The sequence below is a fragment of the Terrapene carolina genome, unplaced genomic scaffold (assembly GCF_002925995.2).
Source record: "Terrapene carolina triunguis isolate 2854851 unplaced genomic scaffold, T_m_triunguis-2.0 Scaffold105, whole genome shotgun sequence".
NCBI classification, from domain to species: domain Eukaryota; kingdom Metazoa; phylum Chordata; order Testudines; family Emydidae; genus Terrapene; species Terrapene triunguis.
The window spans coordinates 2,195,159-2,216,212 of record NW_020664456.1 but is presented as its reverse complement, the minus strand read 5'-3'; the positions used below and the strand labels follow the sequence as shown (position 1 = coordinate 2,216,212).

General features: G+C 41.8%; 1 protein-coding gene across 1 annotated transcript in view; it reads right to left on the bottom strand.

Annotated features, from left to right (window-relative positions):
• The window catches only part of LOC113406571 (spermatogenesis-associated protein 6-like), a 61,165-nt gene extending 40,866 nt beyond the window's left edge, over window positions 1–20,299 (bottom strand). Inside the window, exons 1-6 of the mRNA XM_026651893.2 lie at window positions 20,245–20,299; window positions 13,969–14,106; window positions 11,920–11,968; window positions 10,202–10,243; window positions 8,787–8,911; window positions 2,134–2,214 (exon numbers count right to left, since the gene is read on the bottom strand). Of these exons, the coding sequence (XP_026507678.1) occupies window positions 2,134–2,214; window positions 8,787–8,911; window positions 10,202–10,243; window positions 11,920–11,968; window positions 13,969–14,106; window positions 20,245–20,292 (483 nt within the window). The 5' untranslated portion in view covers window positions 20,293–20,299. The remainder of the gene's footprint in view (window positions 1–2,133; window positions 2,215–8,786; window positions 8,912–10,201; window positions 10,244–11,919; window positions 11,969–13,968; window positions 14,107–20,244) is intronic.
• Window positions 20,300–21,054: the final 755 nt, after the last annotated feature.

The window sequence follows — 21,054 nt, the reverse complement described above, 5'->3', positions numbered from 1 at the left end:
AAAATATTTTCAAGTTTTTACCTTTCTGAGTGTAAGGTTAAATAAATCTGCCTATTTTTTAAAAAACAGTGGATGGCAACAGACTGAATTCTTGTTTATGGTTAAATTATATGCATTTTAGAAGCTGACCAGAGATTCATAATTAGTTAACTGCTTTGAAAAATGCATTTTCTTGAAAGATGGGGAATTTACTGGGGTATTTTGTTAAAGAAAAGGCTATTAGCCAAAAGCTATAATAATACAACTTTAAGGACCCACTTTCCAGTGTTCCTCTTCAGTTATGCCAATAATATAATACAAATGCAAAACCAAAACATTTGCCTGTAAAAATGGCATTTTTTGCATCCACAAATACAGGGTTTGGAGGCAAAGTTTGGAGACCATTTAAAATTCCAGCATAGGGGTCTAGCTCAGAGTTGACACAAGCTTTAAAAATACCACATTGTGACACGCATGGTATATTAACAAGCCACAATTCTTTTGTAACCAGCAATACCAAACTAAGAGTTATTAAGAAAAGAGCCAGCCCGAACTATTAACTTCTTCACTTACCAGTTTAAAAGTCAACTGTCAAGATTAATGCTTTCAGTACTGAAGTTTAATTTGAAATACATTATCACTCTTTTGTCATTTCAGCACAAAGTCATCTTTCAGCTGCCTCTACAAGCTTTATAGTTTGAGACATGCTAGGAAAAAAGGCTATGCTTTGAACGCTTTCTCAATGGCACATTTTGGCTTTGATGTCACAGTATAATGAACTGGAATTTCAGGTAAAGTTTGGCTCCAAATACCTTATTTTATTGGTATTTCATTTTGTATATTTTTTATGACTTTCCTTTGGAAATTACTTTTCCTTTTAAAATAAAAAGAGATGACAGACAATATTCTGGTGCATATGCAATGCAACTGCACTACATCAGTGCATAAGAACTGAAACAGAAATTGACTAGAGTAACTGGGCTGTATTCAATGTTTATTGCTTGCCTTTCCATCTGCACTCACGTTTACATGTTTAAGACTATATATGCTAAGAATCTCAGGTACCTTTTAGTACATTAAAATTCTCAAGTACATGCTATATACATTTCAGAAAAACACCAGTATGACAGCGTCTCTTTAAAGTGACAATGTCAACTTGATTTTTTTTTTTTTAGGTTTATCAGTTTAGAAGCGTTCAGTTTTCTAATAGAATGTGCCTTTTTAAAAAAAAAAAATCCTCCTTTAAAAATGTTGATAAGGGTTTTTTTTTTATTTTGCTCCCCTGCTTAAGGATAGACCCAACATCATCACCACCACCCAAAAATTCACAGGCTACCCCTTTCGCTCTCTGTGCACATTCCTGCCTACCGCCTGTTCATTTTCAGTTTTGCTGTCGCTATTACTAATAAACACCATTTTGAACAACGTGGAAAAGAGTGATGTCATCATATAAGTGCATAAGACAGGAAGCCCAACGGAGGCTCAAAACAGTGAAACTGACTATACACAAAATGCTGTCAAACACACAAAGTAAACAAATTGCAGAAAAATAGTTTCCTCCAGTCTGTTCAGTTAGGGCATCTAAAGTATTACTTATTGTTTCATAATTTTCAGGTGGCTATTTGATTGACAAATTGATGGTCGCCTGAGGAAGTGAGGTTTTTACTCACGAAAGCTTATGCCCAAATAAATCTGTTAGTCTTTAAGGTGCCACCAGACTCCTTGTTGTTTTTTAAAATGAAGTCTTCATCTCCATTACAAAAATAATTTCTCGAGATAATTACAATTATACTTTATGTATTGGTTTGTTTTGTTTTTAATAATTTGTCATCTCCAGGTTCACCCAGCTACTGTTAGATAATGACGAGAAGACATCTTCCCGACGCCACACACATCAGGGACTCGCCCCTCAGCTGATCACAGGATATGGCAACTGTTAATTGTTTCGTATTGGAGGAACTCTCAGCACCTAGCCTTCTCTTTACTCATGCTTGATTAAAAATTTAATCAAGTTGTCAAGCACCTCTGACAACTGTTTTACCCAAAACAAAAGGATGAAAAAAGTTTGTAGGGAGTAGCACATGCAAACATTTGACAGCGCAGCTGTCAATTTAAATCTGGAAATTAAATCACAAACAGTTAAATTATGCTAACCTGCACATGAATCCTTCCTGAACTTAACAGGCTTTCTGTAATAAGGGAGCTGGTAGAAAATCTCAATTTTGGTGCAATTCCCTAGAAGAGAGACAATAATTGAACATCAAGCTCCAACTAAAGATAAAGGGTATCAAAGAAATAAATGTCACCTAATGTAACAAACCATTCCTAATTTTAAACCATTTCCTTTGTTAATTTCAGCCTTTAATAAAGATAATTAGAAAAGACAGAACAGCAATGGTAAATGTCAAGAAGATAACATTTGCATTTCTGACAATTCAATTACAGATGATTACATTGCTTTTGTACAACAATTAAGGTCTGACTTTTATTTCAATATATTTCTTTGTCAAAAGCAGTTTTAAAGATTTTTCATGTCATGTTACAACATCAATAAAAATTCAAGTAATGCTTTGCAAGTTTTATTCCTACTGACTTTGCAAACTTATTTATAAACACATTATTGCTTGTGGTTTCTGTAGCTTATGCTAAACCAGGGGTAGGCAACCTATGGCACGCATGCCGAAGGCGGCACACGAGCTGATTTTCAGTGGCACTCACACTGCCCGGGTCCAGGGGGCTCTGCATTTTAATTTAATTTTAAATGAAGCTTTTTAAACATTTTAAAAACCTTATTTACTTTCCATACAACAATAGTTTAGTTATATATTATAGATTTATAGAAAGAGACCTTCTAAAGACGTTAAAATGTATTACTGGCACGCGAAACCTTAAATTAGAGTGAATAAATGAAGACTCGGCACACCACTTCTGAAAGGTTGCCGACCCCCTGTGCTAAACTAATGTTTTTCTATTTACTTATATGTGAACTTTTGGTATTCACTGACTGTGTATAATGTTAGAAAAAAATTTATACAGAATTAAGGGCCATACCATGTTCTGCAGATCAAGGGACAGAGGGACCCATCTACACATGCATTTTTCTCAGCTGTGCAGAAGAGAGCTAGGGGTTGGCTGTCCCTAGGGAACCTCATCCCCCAGCTCCTCCAAGCACCACACATCTATCCATGTGCAGATCCCCAGACCTGCAGAGGACACTTGGGTCTAGGTATCTGAACATGGAAATGGTGGGGAGAGGGAGACAGGAGGGTGAGGGCTGGGACATTCTGCAGGACAGCCTGGGGGTCCTGGGCACTGTCACAGGTGGTAGAGAAGGTGTACTACCACAGAAAGACAGAGGGGCTTTGGATTCAGTATGGAGGCAAAGGACCTCTTCCCCAGTAGATCTCCAAGATCATCCGAGATTTCAAGGTAGCCTTCTTCCATTGTGAACCCTGCTTCCGTCACCCTAAGAATTTTGGGGGAACTCCATGAGTGAGACCTTTCTCTGCCCCTTCTTCCCCCATGCCTACGCCACTGATTTCCCTACCCTCCATGAGATGGCATGATCTGGCCCCAAGGTAGAGTACTGAAATCAGAAGTGCAAGAGACAAAAAAGCCCAACCTGATCTTCGTTACCTTTAGCAATGACAACCATCAGAGCCATGGATGGTGACAAATTCAATCTAGTGGTTAATTTTAGTGAAAAAGTCAAACCACAGGGTATAAACACATCTTAAAGCTGACCTTCTTTAATCAGCACTCATTTTTATTATCTACATGAATTATCAACTGTCTAAAAAGGAGAAAATTAGAATTAATACATCTCTATGAAAAGCCTCAGTAGAGTGCCTACTGTTCTTAAAGAGACCAAGAATTATTACAGAAACTTTAGACATTTGTTCAACAGAGAAACAGTTTCTTGAGAGCAAGTTTGGACTAGCACCTAGGTATTATAGTAATGGATGCCTCAGAAAACCCGACAGACTAGCAGCAAGAGAGGACAAAGAGTCTCAACTCCTTTGTTCTACTCACTACTCTGCCACTGGCTTGAGGGTGTAGGCATCCTTGGGCAAATTACTCAGCCTCTCTGTGCCAACTGTTTACCCAGCTGTCAAATGGGTATAAAATGAACTAGAGCAAGGGAACACCGTAAAGCTAGTTAATGCTTCTAAAGAACTTTGGAAGCATCAGATGACAGGTTTACAACTGTTAGCAGTAAGAGGAAAAGCAGTCTGTTTTTTTTAAAAAGAAAAAAAACAGCTCCCCAATTGGGACCCTAATGAAAGATACTGGAGGGGAGAAAAGGTCTGTTTAAGTGATGCTGCAAATATTTCACAGAGGGAGAAGATAGTACGTTATATAAGCAGTCACAATCAGAGCAGGTTAATCATGTTCTTAGAGGTGAGGTCTGCACAGAAATGTTGAAGAATCAGCAAAAGCATCAGCAGGACAACACCGGAGCAGGAAAAAAGAAATAAAATTGTTCTGAGAGAACTCCAGGAATGCCTTGTATTCTTATTGTGTGTTGTGAGCCTTGTAAGACATTTAGCTAGAGACATTATCAGACAAGTGCCAGCTTTCTGGAGGAGTTCTGATTTCTAATCTTCGGATTCTTTCCAACTGGCAGATTAGCAGTGCTAATCAGACACTGCTTGTCACTGCCTAGCTGAAGTCCAGAACAGTAACCTTGCTTTTGCTACCTTTAGTTTTAACACAAGAAAAAGTTACTGGGCATCAAAGCACTACTGTAGCACAGCTATCAGTCAAATATACTGTGACCTTGCACTCCATATGTTTTATGGAAATATGCTTATGAGTCTGAATATGACGTAACTGGAATATGCTTTATGCAAAAGGTCTCTTGTGAGGTATCATAACAAAGGTTATAAACTACTGAATATATTCCTCCTATTTGTATGCATATATCATTCTTGTATCTAAAGCTAGAAATATGAAGTATAACTCTGAGGTCCTATTGTAATTATGCAAAGTGTGGGCCACTAATGGTAGTTTAGAATCTTGATGGCTCCCCTTGACTAGGACAACTGGTTGTAAATGGTTTATTTACTTGCAAGCCTTCCTGTGTATGCGTGGGCCAACCCAGGAAGAATGGAGACTAAGGGTCTTACAGTGACATGTGACCATGTCACCGGATAATGAAATCCATCTTAAATCTGGTACTTTTCCATTTAGTAGGAAGGGTGGGGATCCAGAGAGACAAAAGATTCCTGCCTTGTGCCAAAGCTATAAAAGGGGGTGGAGCAGGACAAAGGGGGCTGCCAGTCATGAGAAAACCCCTGCTTACCACCTGAGATGTCTGCTGGAACTAACAAGGACTGTACCTGGGGAAAGGATTGGGCCCAGACTAGGAAGGAGTCTAGCCTGTGAAAGAAGCTTATTGGAACATCTCTGAGGGTGAGATATTACCTGTAATCAGTTTCTTAATGTGTTAGGCTTTGACTTGTGTGTTTTTGCTTTATTTTGCTTGATGACCTACTTTGTCCTGCCTGTTATTACTTGAAACTTAAATCCTACTTTTTATAATTAATAAAATCACTTTTGTTTATTAATAAACCCAGAGTAAGTAATTAATACCTGGGGGAGCAAACAGCTGTGCATCTCTCTCTATCAGTGTTATAGAGGGCGGACAATTTATGAATTTACCCTGTATAAATTTAATTCGGGGTTTGGATCCCATTGGGAGCTGGGTGTCTGGTGCTGCAGACAAGTAACCTGCTGAGCTATTTTTAGTTAAAGTCTGCAGCTTTGCGGGCGTGGCCCAGACCCTGGGTCTGTGTTGCAGCAGGCTAGCGTGTCTGGCTCAACAAGGCAGGGTTCTGGAGTCCCAAGCTGGCAGGAAAAAATGGCTCAGAGGTAATTTCAGCATATCAGGTGACAGTCCCAAGGGGATCTCTGTGACCGAACCAGTCACATACACTTATTACGGCAGCTTGTTATAACTTTTCTTGTGGGAAGAACTCAATTGACTAGTGTGGAAATAAGGTGAGTACTTTTGGTTCTCAAGATCATGATTAATATTTTACCATTTGCAATAAAATTTACATACATTGATTGCTGCCCACCGGAACAGCAAGTATATCTTACTGGTGCAGCTTAGGAACACCCTTCACCCAAGAGGGAAGAGAGCAAAGGGGCGGGGCAGAAGCACCCATCATTCCAAACCTCAGGAATCTGAAGCAGTTTAGAGAGTAGAGGGAGACCCACCCAAAAGGAAACACAGCTGGTATGATGGGGATCTGGGAAGGAACATTTGAGACTCTTTCATCTTGGTTTTGAATGGGAGGTTGTTTCCCTCATGGCTGCCCAAACCATCAGCTAGAGAAAGGAGACGCAAATTGTTTAAATTATTCTTGGGGTACAGTCATTACCCACATTAACCTTCTAAACCATTCCATATTTCTGGGAGGGAGGAGGTACACATGCTTCTGCAGGAACGGATTTCACCATCTAAACTGCTCCACATACTTTCCTGGGGGTGAGAGAGACTGGAGCACCTTTTTCCATTCCATCATTCCAGTCTTTTTAGGGCTGCTACAGCTTCATTATGCAGTTGCCAATGCCCCAGCTGGCTCTGCTCAACACCTCAACAAGAATCAAAGGCCCTAAAGCACAGCTGAACTACTATGGTTCATTACAGCGATTGTTGCAAAAAGCCAACTATCTGGACACTTGTATCACAAAGAGGTAGACAGCCTTTCAAAATGAATACAAATACAAATACATTTGATTTACCATAAAGAATTTGGGGAGACATGAACTAGCTTTTCAATGGAATTAAAGAATTCCAAATTTTAATTAAAAAAAATTCTAATAAGTTTCATATTTAATACTACTCCACCATCAAATATTTACTGTAAGTCCTAAACAACAATGTATAATAGGACTCTATTTTCTTTGGGAAAAAAACCTTCCTATTAATATTAGAAGTTACCCTAATGCAGTATGATTTGCTTTTATATTGTATCTATCATCAAACTAAATATATTTGATAACATGCAGATAGGATGCTAAAAAAAAAAAGCTATGTATAGAGAAGTTATTGTGGAACCTTCCAAAACAAGGTGCAGCTGTGTATTGAATTTTGACATAAAAACACTCCTGGTCCAGATCTGGATTGGTTATAAGCAGGCTTCAAATTGCATCACATGATGTTACAATTTTGTGGCACAGGAGAAATCGCTTACACACACCTATTTGGATTCCAACTCACCCAACTAAATGTTCATTTAAACAAAGTTCATTCAAATACAACCTATCATCATAAGCCCATCTCTGCTACTCAAGTCATTCAAATGAAGTATGCTCAGACTCCAATGTGAAACTGCAGAACTGGAAATAATTTCAAACTGGACACCATCAAATTAGGCCTGAATAAAGACTGGGAGTGAATGAGTCATTACAAAACCTAATTTTACCATACTAATTTCCCCCTACTGTCACACCTTCTTGTCAACTGTTTGAAATGGGCCACCCTCATTACCACTACAAAAGTGATTTTTCCTCCCTTGGTATTCTACTGTTAATTGAATTGTCTCGTTACGCTGACACCCCTCCCCCCCCCGCCCCACCACCACTTGGTAAGGCAACTCCCATCTTTTCATGTGCTGTAATATATATACTATAATATATATACACCATGCATCTGATGAAGTAGGTTTTAGCCCACAAAAGCTTATGCCTAAATAAACGTGTTAGTCTCTAAGGTGCCACAAGGACTCCTCGTTGTTTTTGCTGATACAGACTAACACAGCTATCACTCTGAAACCTGTCACCTCTATTTGTAACTGACAGGGTGATTTTCAGGTTGCCCTTATGGGGCACAGTGTACCAGCTGCAAGCCATTTTTGACCTTTAATCATGAATTTAAGAAATCTAGTAGTAACTGACAGGTCAATTGAGCCCCAAATCATCCCAATCCCAGTGTTCTGTCACTTTAATGATATCTCCTTTAAAGTTGCTTTCAGGACTATCCCGTTCCCATCTGAGAATCGTCAGCTTTAAATGCCTACCAAGGTGCAGGCTGAGACCAAACTTATTTTCATTTAGTGTACATTTGAGCCCGCAGCTACAAAAGATCAATGCTAATTCATTCTGTTCACTTTGTCAATCACCCCTCAGCTATTCTGGCTTTTTTAAAAGCCTACATGTGGCTAGTTTCTAAAATGGCTTGGCCAGTCAATGTGAACGGAGGCTAAAGAGAGTTTGACAAGTTCTAGAAGGGACAACCAAAGCTATAACAGTGTCTAAACCAAGTTTTAATACAGGTTATGATTATTCATTCTTATTGTGTGAGATCCCTTAAGCCCCAATGAGTGCTGGAGACACACTGCACACAGTGCTGTACAAACAGATGGATCAACGGACCTTCACCCAGAGGGTTTCCGATGTAACTGGAGACAAAATGCAACAAAAAGAGTAAGTGGGGGAGAGAGTTACCCTGTTACATAGTTCAACTGCTGTAAAATTTGATGGTTCCTGCTGGTCGTAAATCTAGCTTCCCATCCACTGGATGGGTGAAAAGAAGAAATAAAGGCTATGGTACTATATATCAAAGCAATCTAGATACTAACTTGTTCACATTATACAAGTATTGTTTGCACATCAAGTTAAAATAACATTTCCAGCAGACATATTCTATCTTCACAAAGTTCAGCCTTGGATTAGGACTTGCCATTTCAGGTATTGAATTATCTGTCAAAAGTAATCACTTTTGGCTTGAGGTAGTTCACGAAGCTGTTCCTGTGAAACACACTGTATCATAAGTACCATACACAGTATGCACTTACTGTAAAACTAGAAGACCGCTTCATTAAAACTTCACGATCTGAACCATGGTGCCCACGAGTAAGCTTAGGGTCAGAGAACAGGAAATCTCTTGTATTTTCTTCATAAGTGGCTAGAATTTCTCCCACTAAAAAGGAAATATGTACTTAATGTATTGGGAAACAGTTATACAGTGTAGACACACATGCACAAGACTATGCCGAAACTAGTACAAGTTTTTACCTTTAAAAATTAAGAGTAAACTCTTACTATACTAGGCCATAAGACCATTGACTAAAGTGGGACTATGCCCGATAGTAAGAATGCACAGGATTGGGCCCTTAAGCAGCTTTTACTCAATACTGTATCAAATTTATGTAAATCAGACTGCCTTTGTTGCACTAAGAGACATGTAAAAGGTTTTCCTACAACATTTCTTCAATTTCTTTCCTTCTTCCTCTCCTATGTACAGCCAACGGTTTTCTAACAGTAGCCAACCTCACATCTGTTATTCTGTATTACAGAACAATTATGGTTGTTAATCAGAGATTTAGCCAGCTGTCAGAAAGGAATTTAGGTACAATCAAAAAGAGTATTTCAAGATCCTCAAATCTTGTTCTATTTTCTTTAAGGAAAAAACACAAGATAGCTTATATAAAACTTTCAAGTTGTTCTACCACAGTCACTTTTCCAAACGTCCATTACTATCTCAGAGCCCCTGAAATTAACGTTCTCCTTCTAAAATCTCCTACGCTCCCACAACAACAAAATCCATACTCAGTTTGTTTCTTTGTATAAATATCCCAGTGAGCCACTGAGAGAAACAAGTATTTTCTTGCTTGCTGTGGTGTTATTAAGGGCCTGTAACTATGGGTGCTTTTAATTCCATAGTTCTCAAACAAGTCCTGCTTCAAATGCAGATTTAGATTATCCATGGGAACATTTGAATTTCATTAAGATAGATTTTTTATAATCACACAAACCTATAACAGAAATATGACAAATCATTATTTATTATCTTCACCTCTCCCCAGAGACCTACAATATTTATAGCGTGGATAAGGGTTTTCCCCAGCGGTCACCATTAAAATAAAAGAAAAGTGTCATTTTGAGAACAAGATTATGCACTTTGAAACCTCACAGGCAGACACACCACAAGTGAATTTTGATGCCTTTAATAAGTGTGCATTGAGTGATTTCGGTTTATTTTCAATTTTTAAAGTATTATCACTTTTGTAAGCCTGAGAATGGAACATTTCAATATTAGCTTTATTCTCTTTCAAAAATGAGATCCTCTTGATCTATTAACATTTTATATTCAGAGGACTATTTGTTGAAGAGCTTTCTACATGGTTTGTATGTTGAGAAAAATGATTGTACGTCCTCATGGAAATTCACCTATTAAACTGCATAATTTATGAAGAGATTGATACAATACCTGGAGGAACAAGTTGTATTAGTTCAAGTACTGCAGTGTCAACTAGAAAGGAAAAAAAGTTTTTTCGTAAGTCAAAAAATAAACTATGATCAGAAGTAATTTTAATATGCAAAGTAAAAGAGCAACCATTCACTGATTTAAACATCTCAACAATGTATGGGCTAATGTAATAAGTACAATTATGATGTACCAATAATAAGAGCAGATTATGAACACTTTATATGAATACTACAAATCTAAGCTAACACAATGGAGTCCTTAGGCACTACCATAATGCAAATAATAAATTATTGGCTCAAGCTTATAACAGACACTGTCAAGTTTGGCAGTAGATGGATTCAATGCTTTGAAGAGACTACAGAGAAGCCATGAAGTTTGGATCCTGTTTTGGACTATAATTCTTGCATTGTTTAAGGGGATCTAGATTTGGAGTTTTAGTTCAGGCACAATACTTTTTTAATATGATTCATCATGCTCAATGTATGGCAACATTGTTCATTGTGGAGTCACTCTGTTTAATAAAATCACAATCACTTGACAAGGTAAAACACTCAGTGAAGTTCAAAGTACACCTTTACCCCGATATAACGCTGTCCTTGGGAGCCAAAAAAATCTTACCGCGTTATAGGTGAAACCGCGTTATAGCGAACTTGCTTTGATCCACCAGAGTGCACAGTCCCCGCCCCCCCCCCCCGGAGCACTGCTTTACCGTGTTATATCCGAATTCGTGTTATATTGGGTCACGTTATATCGGGGTAGAGGTGTATTTGAACAGAGCTTGCTGTATGTGGTCAGTTTGTTGAGTTCTTGAAGTCTTTGTATGTGAATAAGCTACATTTTTAACTGTTTTAAATTTCGCTCTCTTTAATACACTAGAAGAAATGTATAATTTAGAGATTTCTGGAAGTGACCTCTTATTTATCTATATTCCTGGTAAGTTATTACTATCAAAAGAAGCCATCGCATTTCCTAGGCTCACATTTGAAGGATCACACATTGAGCAATGAGTATTTCATTGAATGATCACACATATTTGTAGCAGATCATTCTTAAGCCACTAGTGTTTCAAAGAGATAGTAAGAATGTTTTCCTATCTAACCCCTCAACTCTCAAAAATATCTTTAGATTCCATATTATTAATATATTAGCCACCAAGGGCTAGATCCACAAAGGGATTCAGGTGTCTAAATGCCATTTTAGGCACCCAAGTTTCAAACTTTAGATCCTCTAAAACCCCTGCTCAGTGGTCACATAATCCCATAGGAACCTAAATTAACCAGACCCCTAAGTTTCCACTGGTAAAGTCCCTTAAGCATCTAAATTTGTGACTGTGGGCATGAGCAAAACTGTTTAAATCCTGACACTGCTGAGCAGCTCGGAACCCAGCTCATGCAGGGCTCTCAATCTCTTCTGTTAAAGCTGTTCTACTTTATATGAAATACTTAAATATTCCTTGAAGCAGGGACTGGACCAGAGTCTCCCGGAAAGAGCACTAACCACTAGGAGACAGAGTCTCTCGTTTTCTTTTGCCCCATGACTATTTTTAAGGGACTTAACTGCATTCTATACAGAGTCCAAGCACCAAACTCGTGGCCATGAATTCTGCTGGGAAACAGAATGCCTACATATTAGGCACCACAATGCTGAGCCTAAGCCCTCTGTCTGAGGATCTAGCCCTAGGTGCATACAATATAATGTATATAAAAAGCAAAACCTACATTCAAGTAGCTCAACAAGTTCTCCAGGATCAACTACATCAGTAAATACCTAAAACAAAAGATTAAAAACAATGTAATGGACACATTTGATCAGAAATAAAAGCTGTGCTTAGAGAAAACTAAAGTTTGCCTTTGATTGATTATTGCAAACAGTACTATTCCCCATAGGGAAAATAACAGAAAACTGAAATTATAACCTGGCACTGAGACAGAATCTATTTCTTAGAAAGACGGCACTTTTGGTCAGCTGATTTCTAACCATTTCAAGATTCTTCCTCTCCATCTAAATTATGTGAGCCAATCACATGAACATGCAAGTGCAGTCTGCACAAATTTCAGCAATATAAAAGACAAATAGCTAATCTTGTTAGAAAAGTTCATTTTTCATCTTTAACTGAAAAAGATTAAAGGGACAATGTCAGCAGCTTTTTTAATTATTGGGTTTTCTACACTGAGCAATCCCACAATTTTCTTAGATATTTGACAATAGAATTATTCTCCCTTTTGTTTTTTCTTCTTTCCATTTGTATAATGTTGATAATTCTTCTGGCACTTGTAACTGAACTAAAAATAATGTGGCACATTTCCATTACATTCTTGTTTGTGCATAACTATTACTGATCATGTCAGCACCACCCTGGGAATACCGTTCATTCACTAACTACTGCTGTAAAGCCAGGAAGAGCAGCTCTCTACAACATTTTTGCAAGTCCTGCTAAAATAGTGACTAGTTTATTATAATTTCTAGGGGAAAATAGATGAATAAGTTATAGTTAAACTGCAGAAGAACAACTCTGCTGAACAGTTGCAAAGTATGCCTAAATTGTACTCTATTGACAATATGCTAAGTTTTCATCTTCAGAATATGGACTGTAGCATTACAGAATCTTTCAATGAGATTTGTAAACAAACATCACACCCAATTAGAGGGCAAACAGCAATTTTAGCTGCAGACAGTAGTGTTGGACGTTCAGGAGCTGGCACTCTTCCCACTGATTCAATACTGAGCCACTGCCTCAGCATGCTGTTGAGGGACACCCTACTGCTGGAGGTACCAAACTTTTGAAGATGTAAAAGTAGAGAGCCTGAATACCTCAAGCTATTAAATGACACTATTTGTAAGAGCATGGATGTTATTCCCACTGCTCTGGCTAAATTCCTACTTAAGAAATTGCACTCTATAAATACACCTAGATTTCTCCCTCAGTTTCAGTTGAATACAGTAATCAGCACTTCCTGTCCTAAGCTGTTTTGTACTCTAGTTGTGCACTGTTAAATAGCTGCTATGTTCCATTTCCACCTTGCCTTTCAATGGTGGGTGAAATTATCCCTCTCCATGCCTTACCTATCTCACAAAGGTGTTGTTGAGGCTTAATTAGTCAGTCTTTGAAAGTGCTTTGGGATACTTGGATGAAAAGCACTAGAGACATGCAAAGTATTGTTATTCATGAGTAGTCAAAAACCGGAATCATGTTTGTAAGGTACAGAATTTCATTATTCCTATGGCACTCACAATGAAACTAGTAGGGACACAGAAAAGGTGATAGGCAACGGTAAATTACAAGGCTATAGTGCCATCAAGGGGACTCTTGCGACATCAAACCAGGAAAGAACAGCTCATATGGAGAGAGCTGTCACCAGAAAGCCCAAGCTCATATTCCATCTTTTTGCTACCGATAGTTTTTATAATCTAACTTTGTGATTTTTAATTTTCATTCTTCTCCCTATTCCCTACTTTTATTTTCCATTTTGACCTACATTTAAGAAGCATAACACTTGGCAGGAACTAAGAGGAACTATTGGGGGGGAAAAGGTCATTTCGTAAAAGAAGAACAAACAAAAACCTAAAAATCCTCATGATATACTATGGTCATATGCTCACAAATTTATTTGAAATTACCATATCTATATTGAAAAAACAAATGTCTTTTGTGTTGAAGAGCTGCTGAAATTAGTAGTAATACAATACCATTTTCGGTTTGATCATTTGTGTTTGGGGATTCTGGTTCTTTGTTTTTTCAATGCTCATGTCTGATGTTATGCTCATACCTTTTCAAATACTAGTTTCTCTTCTAAGAAGAGTGGAAATGCTGCAGGGACACATTGAGTCCTTTTGTACTGTCCAAATACACAGGCGCTGAGATAGAGCTCACTTTTGTCTTTCAGCAATACTCCAGGGCAAGTTATCTGGAAGAACAACATATTTATTATACAAACTTGAGCTTCAGCATTAGAATTAATGGTTATATTTGGGAGAAAAAATAGAATGGGCTAAGATGAAAATAGTTGTTTGCTTGGGAACCATATCGTAACATATTTCAGTGGCACACCCTCCTTTTCTAAAGTAATTCTAGCTGTACTTACTTATAGTAAGGCAAATACTTATCGTTTTAAAATATTTAGGACTAAGTTCTCCCCTAGCGTAAGCAGTCACAGCTTCATTAACTTCAGCCACAGCTGAACCTGACTCCCCAATCTTAAGGTCACACTTTATAATAGCTGCTGGTGTTCACGATCCACATCATTTAATCACTAAGGGTTATACTGAGCAACCAATGACACATGAGATATCCAAAACACGTCCCAAGAGCCAAAAGCTGTCCAAGTCCTAAAATGTAGCCTCCCAGCAGTGAGGACTCAGCTGATGAACTGGTAGTTTTTATTGCTTGTGAACTAATTCAATCTGCCTAAGAAAGGTACATTTGTTTTAGGGTTGGATTTTTTAAGTTTATGGAAGTGTATGTGGGAATTAAGTGTAGCTCTTGGGCTCCTGCAAAGTTGCCAATGCAATTCCTTATGTTGGAAAGTTTGGGTACCGCAGGAGTACCAAAGGGAGACTGGACTTTTTTACTAGAGAGATACTCCTGGATATTGCTGGTGGGTGGCCACTGCATTGTCTTTCACATCTATTTCTAACTCATGGGTTTAGTTCTCTGGCGAGTGAGCATCTCATACATTTTTTCAAGCTGTGATGTACATCACACAATTCTCAGCTGTTCTCTCGCATTAAGAACACACACAAATCTCTTCCCCACAGCTATATGTTATTTTCTCCAATTCTGATGGTTCTGCTGTGTGATCCAGCTAGAGAATTCCCAGTCACCTTTCACTTCAGTTTATGCTGCTCTCATATTATCACAGTATTATAAATGTGAGGTTGCCTCTTGCAACACAAGGTTGCAGGAGAAGCAGTGCTCAGATTTTCAATTGCCAGCTAGAGGAGAAAGGGAGCAGAGTGACAGGAATGAAGTGAGGTATGTTTGCTACAGTTCTCCTTCTCTCAGATGAACATTTTGCATGAGGAATGCCTACTGGACCTAAAGAAAGATTCTTCATATATCACAGAAAAATAATCCTTGAATGAAAGAAGTTATGGAGGTTAAAGCCGATGGATTTGTGCAGTGCTTAATTTGTAATGAAAGAGGTGCCGGGGCTCAAGCAATTTTTTTTACATTCATAACTGACGCAGCAAACCCAGATGTGCTGGGGCTATGAACGGCCAACCCTAAAGGTGCCGGGGCTCACGCCTGGCACAAATTAAGCATTGGATTTGTGGAATTTAATGGGGACCTATGGTCTAAACAAGAAAGTCTGTTAAAATATATATTAGCTAAGCAAAAGGTTTCCCCCTCCAAGAGCTATTATCTCTGATGAAAGGCACCAGGTTAATAGTCCTAAAGATAGAAGCAGACTTGCCAAGTATTACACCTCTTGCATGAAACTCATGCATACGTAAGTATGAATGCAAGAGAGACTTCCCCATGCAACCCCCTGTAGCCTAGGGGAAGATTCCCTGAACTACAAGCTAAGAGACAATGAGTTTGTCTCAGCTCTTCAACTGAATGTTCTTAATATTTCTGTGCACGTCACAACCCTTATAACCAAGGCCTCATATCTTTACCTTAGAGGAGGCAGCTAGCATTCCCCCATTTTACAGATAAGAAAAAAGAAAGCTTGAAGGAGGTCACTGAAGGCAGAGCTGAGAACAGAATCCAAGTCTTCAGTCCGACAGACCCAAGTTTCATCCAGTTTCCCATTTTGCCTTGCCAGAAAAATGAAGTTCTTCCCAGATCATCGTTCGGGTATGCTGGAAACTTGCACTTCTGCTGCCCTGTAGACAAACTAAGGGCTTCATTTAGCAGAGCTGCAAAAGCACTAAATCTACAATTTTTAAAGCCAATTTATGGGTATATACCAGTGAATTACAAATATACATTTGAACTCACTAAATAATTTCCATAATGTGTCACATGGAGCTGCACAGACCTTGGCAACTACGCTGAAGCCCCTATTTGATTGCATTGCTTAAGGACAATGGACAGCTTTACTCTATGCTTTGTGACATGCTATGTACAAATATGTTAATATTATCCCCAAGACAAGTACAGTTAGGGGAGCGGCAGTGCTATCCCCAAACTGATCTCAGAACAGACCTGGAGGGACTACCAGTAAAGATACAGTAACAAACTAGATCAGCATCCATGCTCATTCAATTTGTGGCTTCTGTGCCAAGCTTACCAAAAATGTGTGGTCACAGTGGTCTTGTGATGTAATAGGCATCCAATAAGAAATGGAATGAGACCCACCAAACTCATTTCATATAAGGGGACAGCATATTATAATGAACCATGATCTCCTTTCAAGGGGAGTCCTGCTCTTTGAGTTTACATGCAGTTTTAGGACTGTGGTGTGTGTGTATTTAACTAACTCCAGACTCAGGGCTTCAAAAATCCACTTGCCTACTCTCTACTAACAAATAAGATGCTCTCAGTGTCAAGGACAAACAATGCCCATCAACTCCTACAGAGTTTTCACTTACAATGAGGTGTTAGCCAATACGGTTGCAAAGGTAACCTTCCAAATGTGAATGGAATGTGAACAGGTGCAACACTAACTTCCTTAGCCTGCAGACACACAGCTCTAGTAACTCAGCATGTTGCTGCAGGTAAGAACTCTCTAGTTGGCAGTGAAATGAAGAATCAGGTGAAGTTCACTCTGCGGCTCCTTGGGAAAGGTATGGGCAGCATCAAAGGCAGGCACTGGAGCTATTCTCTAGGAAGGCGCATTCAGAACCGAGGCTGGTGGACATAACTAAAAAGCCTCCTTTGATTGCAACCTGGAACCTTGAGGGTGGGAAGAGTAGCAAATATCCCTAACTGCAGCAGCCAGAGGCGAGGAAGTAGGGGCTACCCTTCCCCACACCCCATTACAGCACCCAGAACCCAGGGTTCAAGGAGGAACCGAGAGAAAATACTAGTTCTTCTTTCCAGCAGCCAAAAAGGGCTTTTTTGGGGAGAAGGGGGGGGGGGGGAAGGTCATCTTTAATCAGACAGCCATAGATACAGGCTGATATGAAACCTACCAAGCTGCCATCCCTGAACAACTGTAGGAAAGCTAGTACCCTCCCCATCCTTCATCTCATAATAAGTGCATGGTCATGTGGCTGTTTTAGAGCAAACATGCAATTACCAGCAGTAGGAACAAATCAGAAACCAAAAAACACCAGCTCCATTTTCATCATAGGCTCTCACTGACAATGTGAGGACAATGCGTTTTCATATTTTAGATGGCATCCAGGATTTTCCTTTGTGCAAAGTGCATTCAGGAACCAGTGGGCTAATATAACCTATAGATCAAAGCGAGCACTGACCATGCAGAGTCAACCATAATCCCAACCTCACTTTGCCAGCTGGCACGCAAGGTGTCTCCAAAGGTCTACAAATTATGGTTGGGGATCATGGGAAGAGACGGTTATGTTGAGTAAATCAGAATATGGGTATGCTACTGTGAGCAGTCACAGGTGAGGTCACATGACTCCTCCATAACATCTCAATTCACAGTAGTCACCTGGAGAAATATATGGATTTTAATTCCAATTGTATTTAGTCCTGGCATGTCCTGCACTGCACACAATTGAATCAGATGACACTACTTCCAGCTGATGAAAGTGAAAACATCACCATTTACACTGCTACTGACACTTGTATCCAGGCAAGTATAGGGTAAAATATAGCCGTCTCCACTCCTCCTTTTACCTAAAACAACATTTTAGTCCAAAGGAGAAACTGCAGGGCAGGAGCTTCTACCAGAAAAAAATTGATCACTTCCCTTGCATGATTGCCATGAGTAAGGCACTACCCAATTCACGATCCATTTTGGTCAATTTCACAGTCATAGGATTTTAAAAATCATAAATTTCATGATTTCATAGAATATCAGGGTTGGAAGGGACCTCAGGAGGTCATCTAGTCCAACCCCCTGCTCAAAGCAGGACCAATCCTGAGACAGATTTTTTTTTTTTTTTTCCCCAGATGCCTAAATGGCCGCCTCAAGGATTGAACTCACAACCCTAGGTTTAGCAGGCCAAGTCTCAAAACACTGAGCTATCCCTCCCCGCAGTTATTTAAATCTGAAATGTCATGGTGTTGTAATTGTAGGGCTCCTGACTCAAAAAAGAGGGGAGGTTTGCAAAGTTATTTTAGGGGGGGTTGCGGTTCTGCTACCTTCACTTCTGTGCTGCTGCTGGTGGCGGCGCTGCCTTAGAGCTGAGCAAGTATCAGGGGGGTAGCCGTGTTAGTCTGTATCTACAAAAACAACAAGGAGTCTGGTGGCACCTTAAAGACCTCTTTAAGGTGCCACCAGACTCCTTGTTGTTTTTTTAGAGCTGAGCAGCTGGAGAGCGGCAGCTCCTGGCCTGACCAACTCTGAGGGCAGAGCCACCAGCAACAGCGCAGAAGTAAGGGCAGCATGGTATGGCATTGCCATTCTTACTTTTGCACTGTTGCTGGCAGGACACTGCCTTCAGAGCTGGGCGCCTGACCAACAGCCGCCAATCTCTAGCCACCCAGCTTGGAAGTCAGCACAGAAGTAAGGGTGGCAATACCATGACCTCCCTGCAACTCCCTTTTGGGTCAGGACCCCCAATTTGAGAAACGCTGGTCTCCCCCCCGAAATCTGTATCTTGGTAGTCCATCGATCCGATGATGACAAATCTGTGCAGATCATCAGTTGTTGGTCTCATGGTGTGCCCTCTGGTGACTGTACAAGCCAATTCTAGAGGTGCACATTTTGCTGCAGATGGTGCATGGGAAGTTCGCGGTCAGTGGATTGTGCGCTGCTGATGCTCTATGACGTCGTTCGCGTGCCTCTTGTAGATGCTGGCAGCGGTCTTCCTCAAAGGCGATGCAGGTATTTCTGACTGTTGCACGCCACTGTGTTCTGTCGCTGGCGGCGTCCTCAAGGTTCCTAGGTTTGATACTGCTGTACTGCAGATTGGCTTTGATGGTGTCCTTGTAACGTTTCCGTGGACGACCTATATGCCGGATGCCCTGGGAGAGCTCACCATACAGAAGCTGACGGGGGATTCTGTTGGCATCCATGCAGCTGACATGACCGGTCCAACGTAGCTGTGACTTCATGATCATCATTTCGATGCTTGTCATCTGGGCTCTCTCAAGGACCTCGAGATTGGGCACTTTGTCTTGCCAGCGGATCTTCATGATGTTGCGGAGGCAGCGCATGTGAAATGCTTCGAGCTGCTTGATGTGACGCCTATATAGTGTCCATGTTTCGCACCCGTACAAAAGAGATGACAGAACAACAGCTCTGTACACAAGCAGTTTTGTTGACATCCGGATGTCGCGGTGATTTAAAACTTTGACACGCAGACAGCCAAGTGCCTGGCTTGCTTTGGCTATTCGTGTGTTGATCTCATTAGCCAGTGATCCATCACTGGATATGACACTACCCAGGTATGTAAAGTCTATCTTTAAATATATCTGAAATCTGTATAAGAGTGGGTAAAAGCACACAACAGACCGGATTTCACAGGAGACCAGATTTCACAGCCATGAATTTGGCAGGGCCCTAGCCATCAGAAATACCAGCAGCCTAAACTAATTCAATCCCCCCCCCAGGTCTCCAGCGCCCCCGGTCTGAGCGGGTTCACTCCCTAGGAAGACTCGGGCCCTCGGGCCCTGCGCTCAGCCCGCCAGGGGGCCGGGCCAGGCGAGGGCGGCCAGGGGAGGAGGTTGAAACTAACGGCGCCGCAGCCCATCACCGCGCGGCAGGGCGGGGCCGAAGAGGCCTGCTAGGATGGCGGCCCAGGTGCTGCCCCCGGGGGCCGGCTCGAACCACAGCCCCGGTCACCGAGCAGCTCGGCGGCAGAGCAGAGGGCAATGCGCGCCGGACTCCAGCTCCTGGGGCGTGCGGCCGCGGCCTTCCCGTGCCTCAGTTTCCCCGCTGGGCAGCGGCGGCACATCCCCGGCCGCCGCGCGGGGTCCCGCTGGGGGCAGGCGCCCGGCCCGGCCTCCCCCGCCCACTCACCGAGCGGAGCTCCAGCTCCAGGGCGCAGACCAGCGCCTTCCGCGGCATTGGGGGGGCCGGGCCGGGGGGCTGCCCGGGGCCCTGGCCGGAGGGGGAAGGGCGGCTCCGGGCCCGCACAGGATGCGCCGCGCCGCTAGCTCGGCCCCGCCCGCAAGGAACGACGCCGTTGTCGTGGCAACCGGAACGTTTCCTGACGCTACCATGTGACCCAGGGCGGGGGCGGAGCTAATGGAATGCCAGGGACAGGGTCAGACCGAGCAAAGCCCTCGGCGGCTATGCGCATGCGCGATAGGCGGAGCCCAGTGGTACTAGCACTCGGGGGGGGCGGAGCTCTGTGGGGTGGGGAGGCTGACGCGGTGCTCACAGCGTCCCTCCCGCACCGTGCCCTCGGCGGCAGGCGCCACTGGTGGGACCCCTCCATGCACCCTCCCATCGCTCCGCAGCTGTGAGCCCCTCCACTCTGCACCCCCTGGCCCAGCACAGCCCCTCACCCCCCTGCACCTCACTGCTGCAATCCCCACACAGCGCCCCAACCCGCTGCACTTCCCTGCCCACAAACTGCCCCCCCAACCCTGCACCCCACCACTGTGATTCCCGACCCTGCAGCACCCCACTGCCCACACACCACCACTCTCCCCCACTGTTCACATACGGCCCTGCATCTCACTGCTGCAATTCCCACCCTGCACCCACACACCGCCCCACCTGCCTGCCCACAAACCAATCCTCCCAAACCTGCACCCCAGAGCTGTGATCCCTACCCTGCAGCACTCCACTGCCCACAAACCGCCCCTCCCAACCCTGCACCCC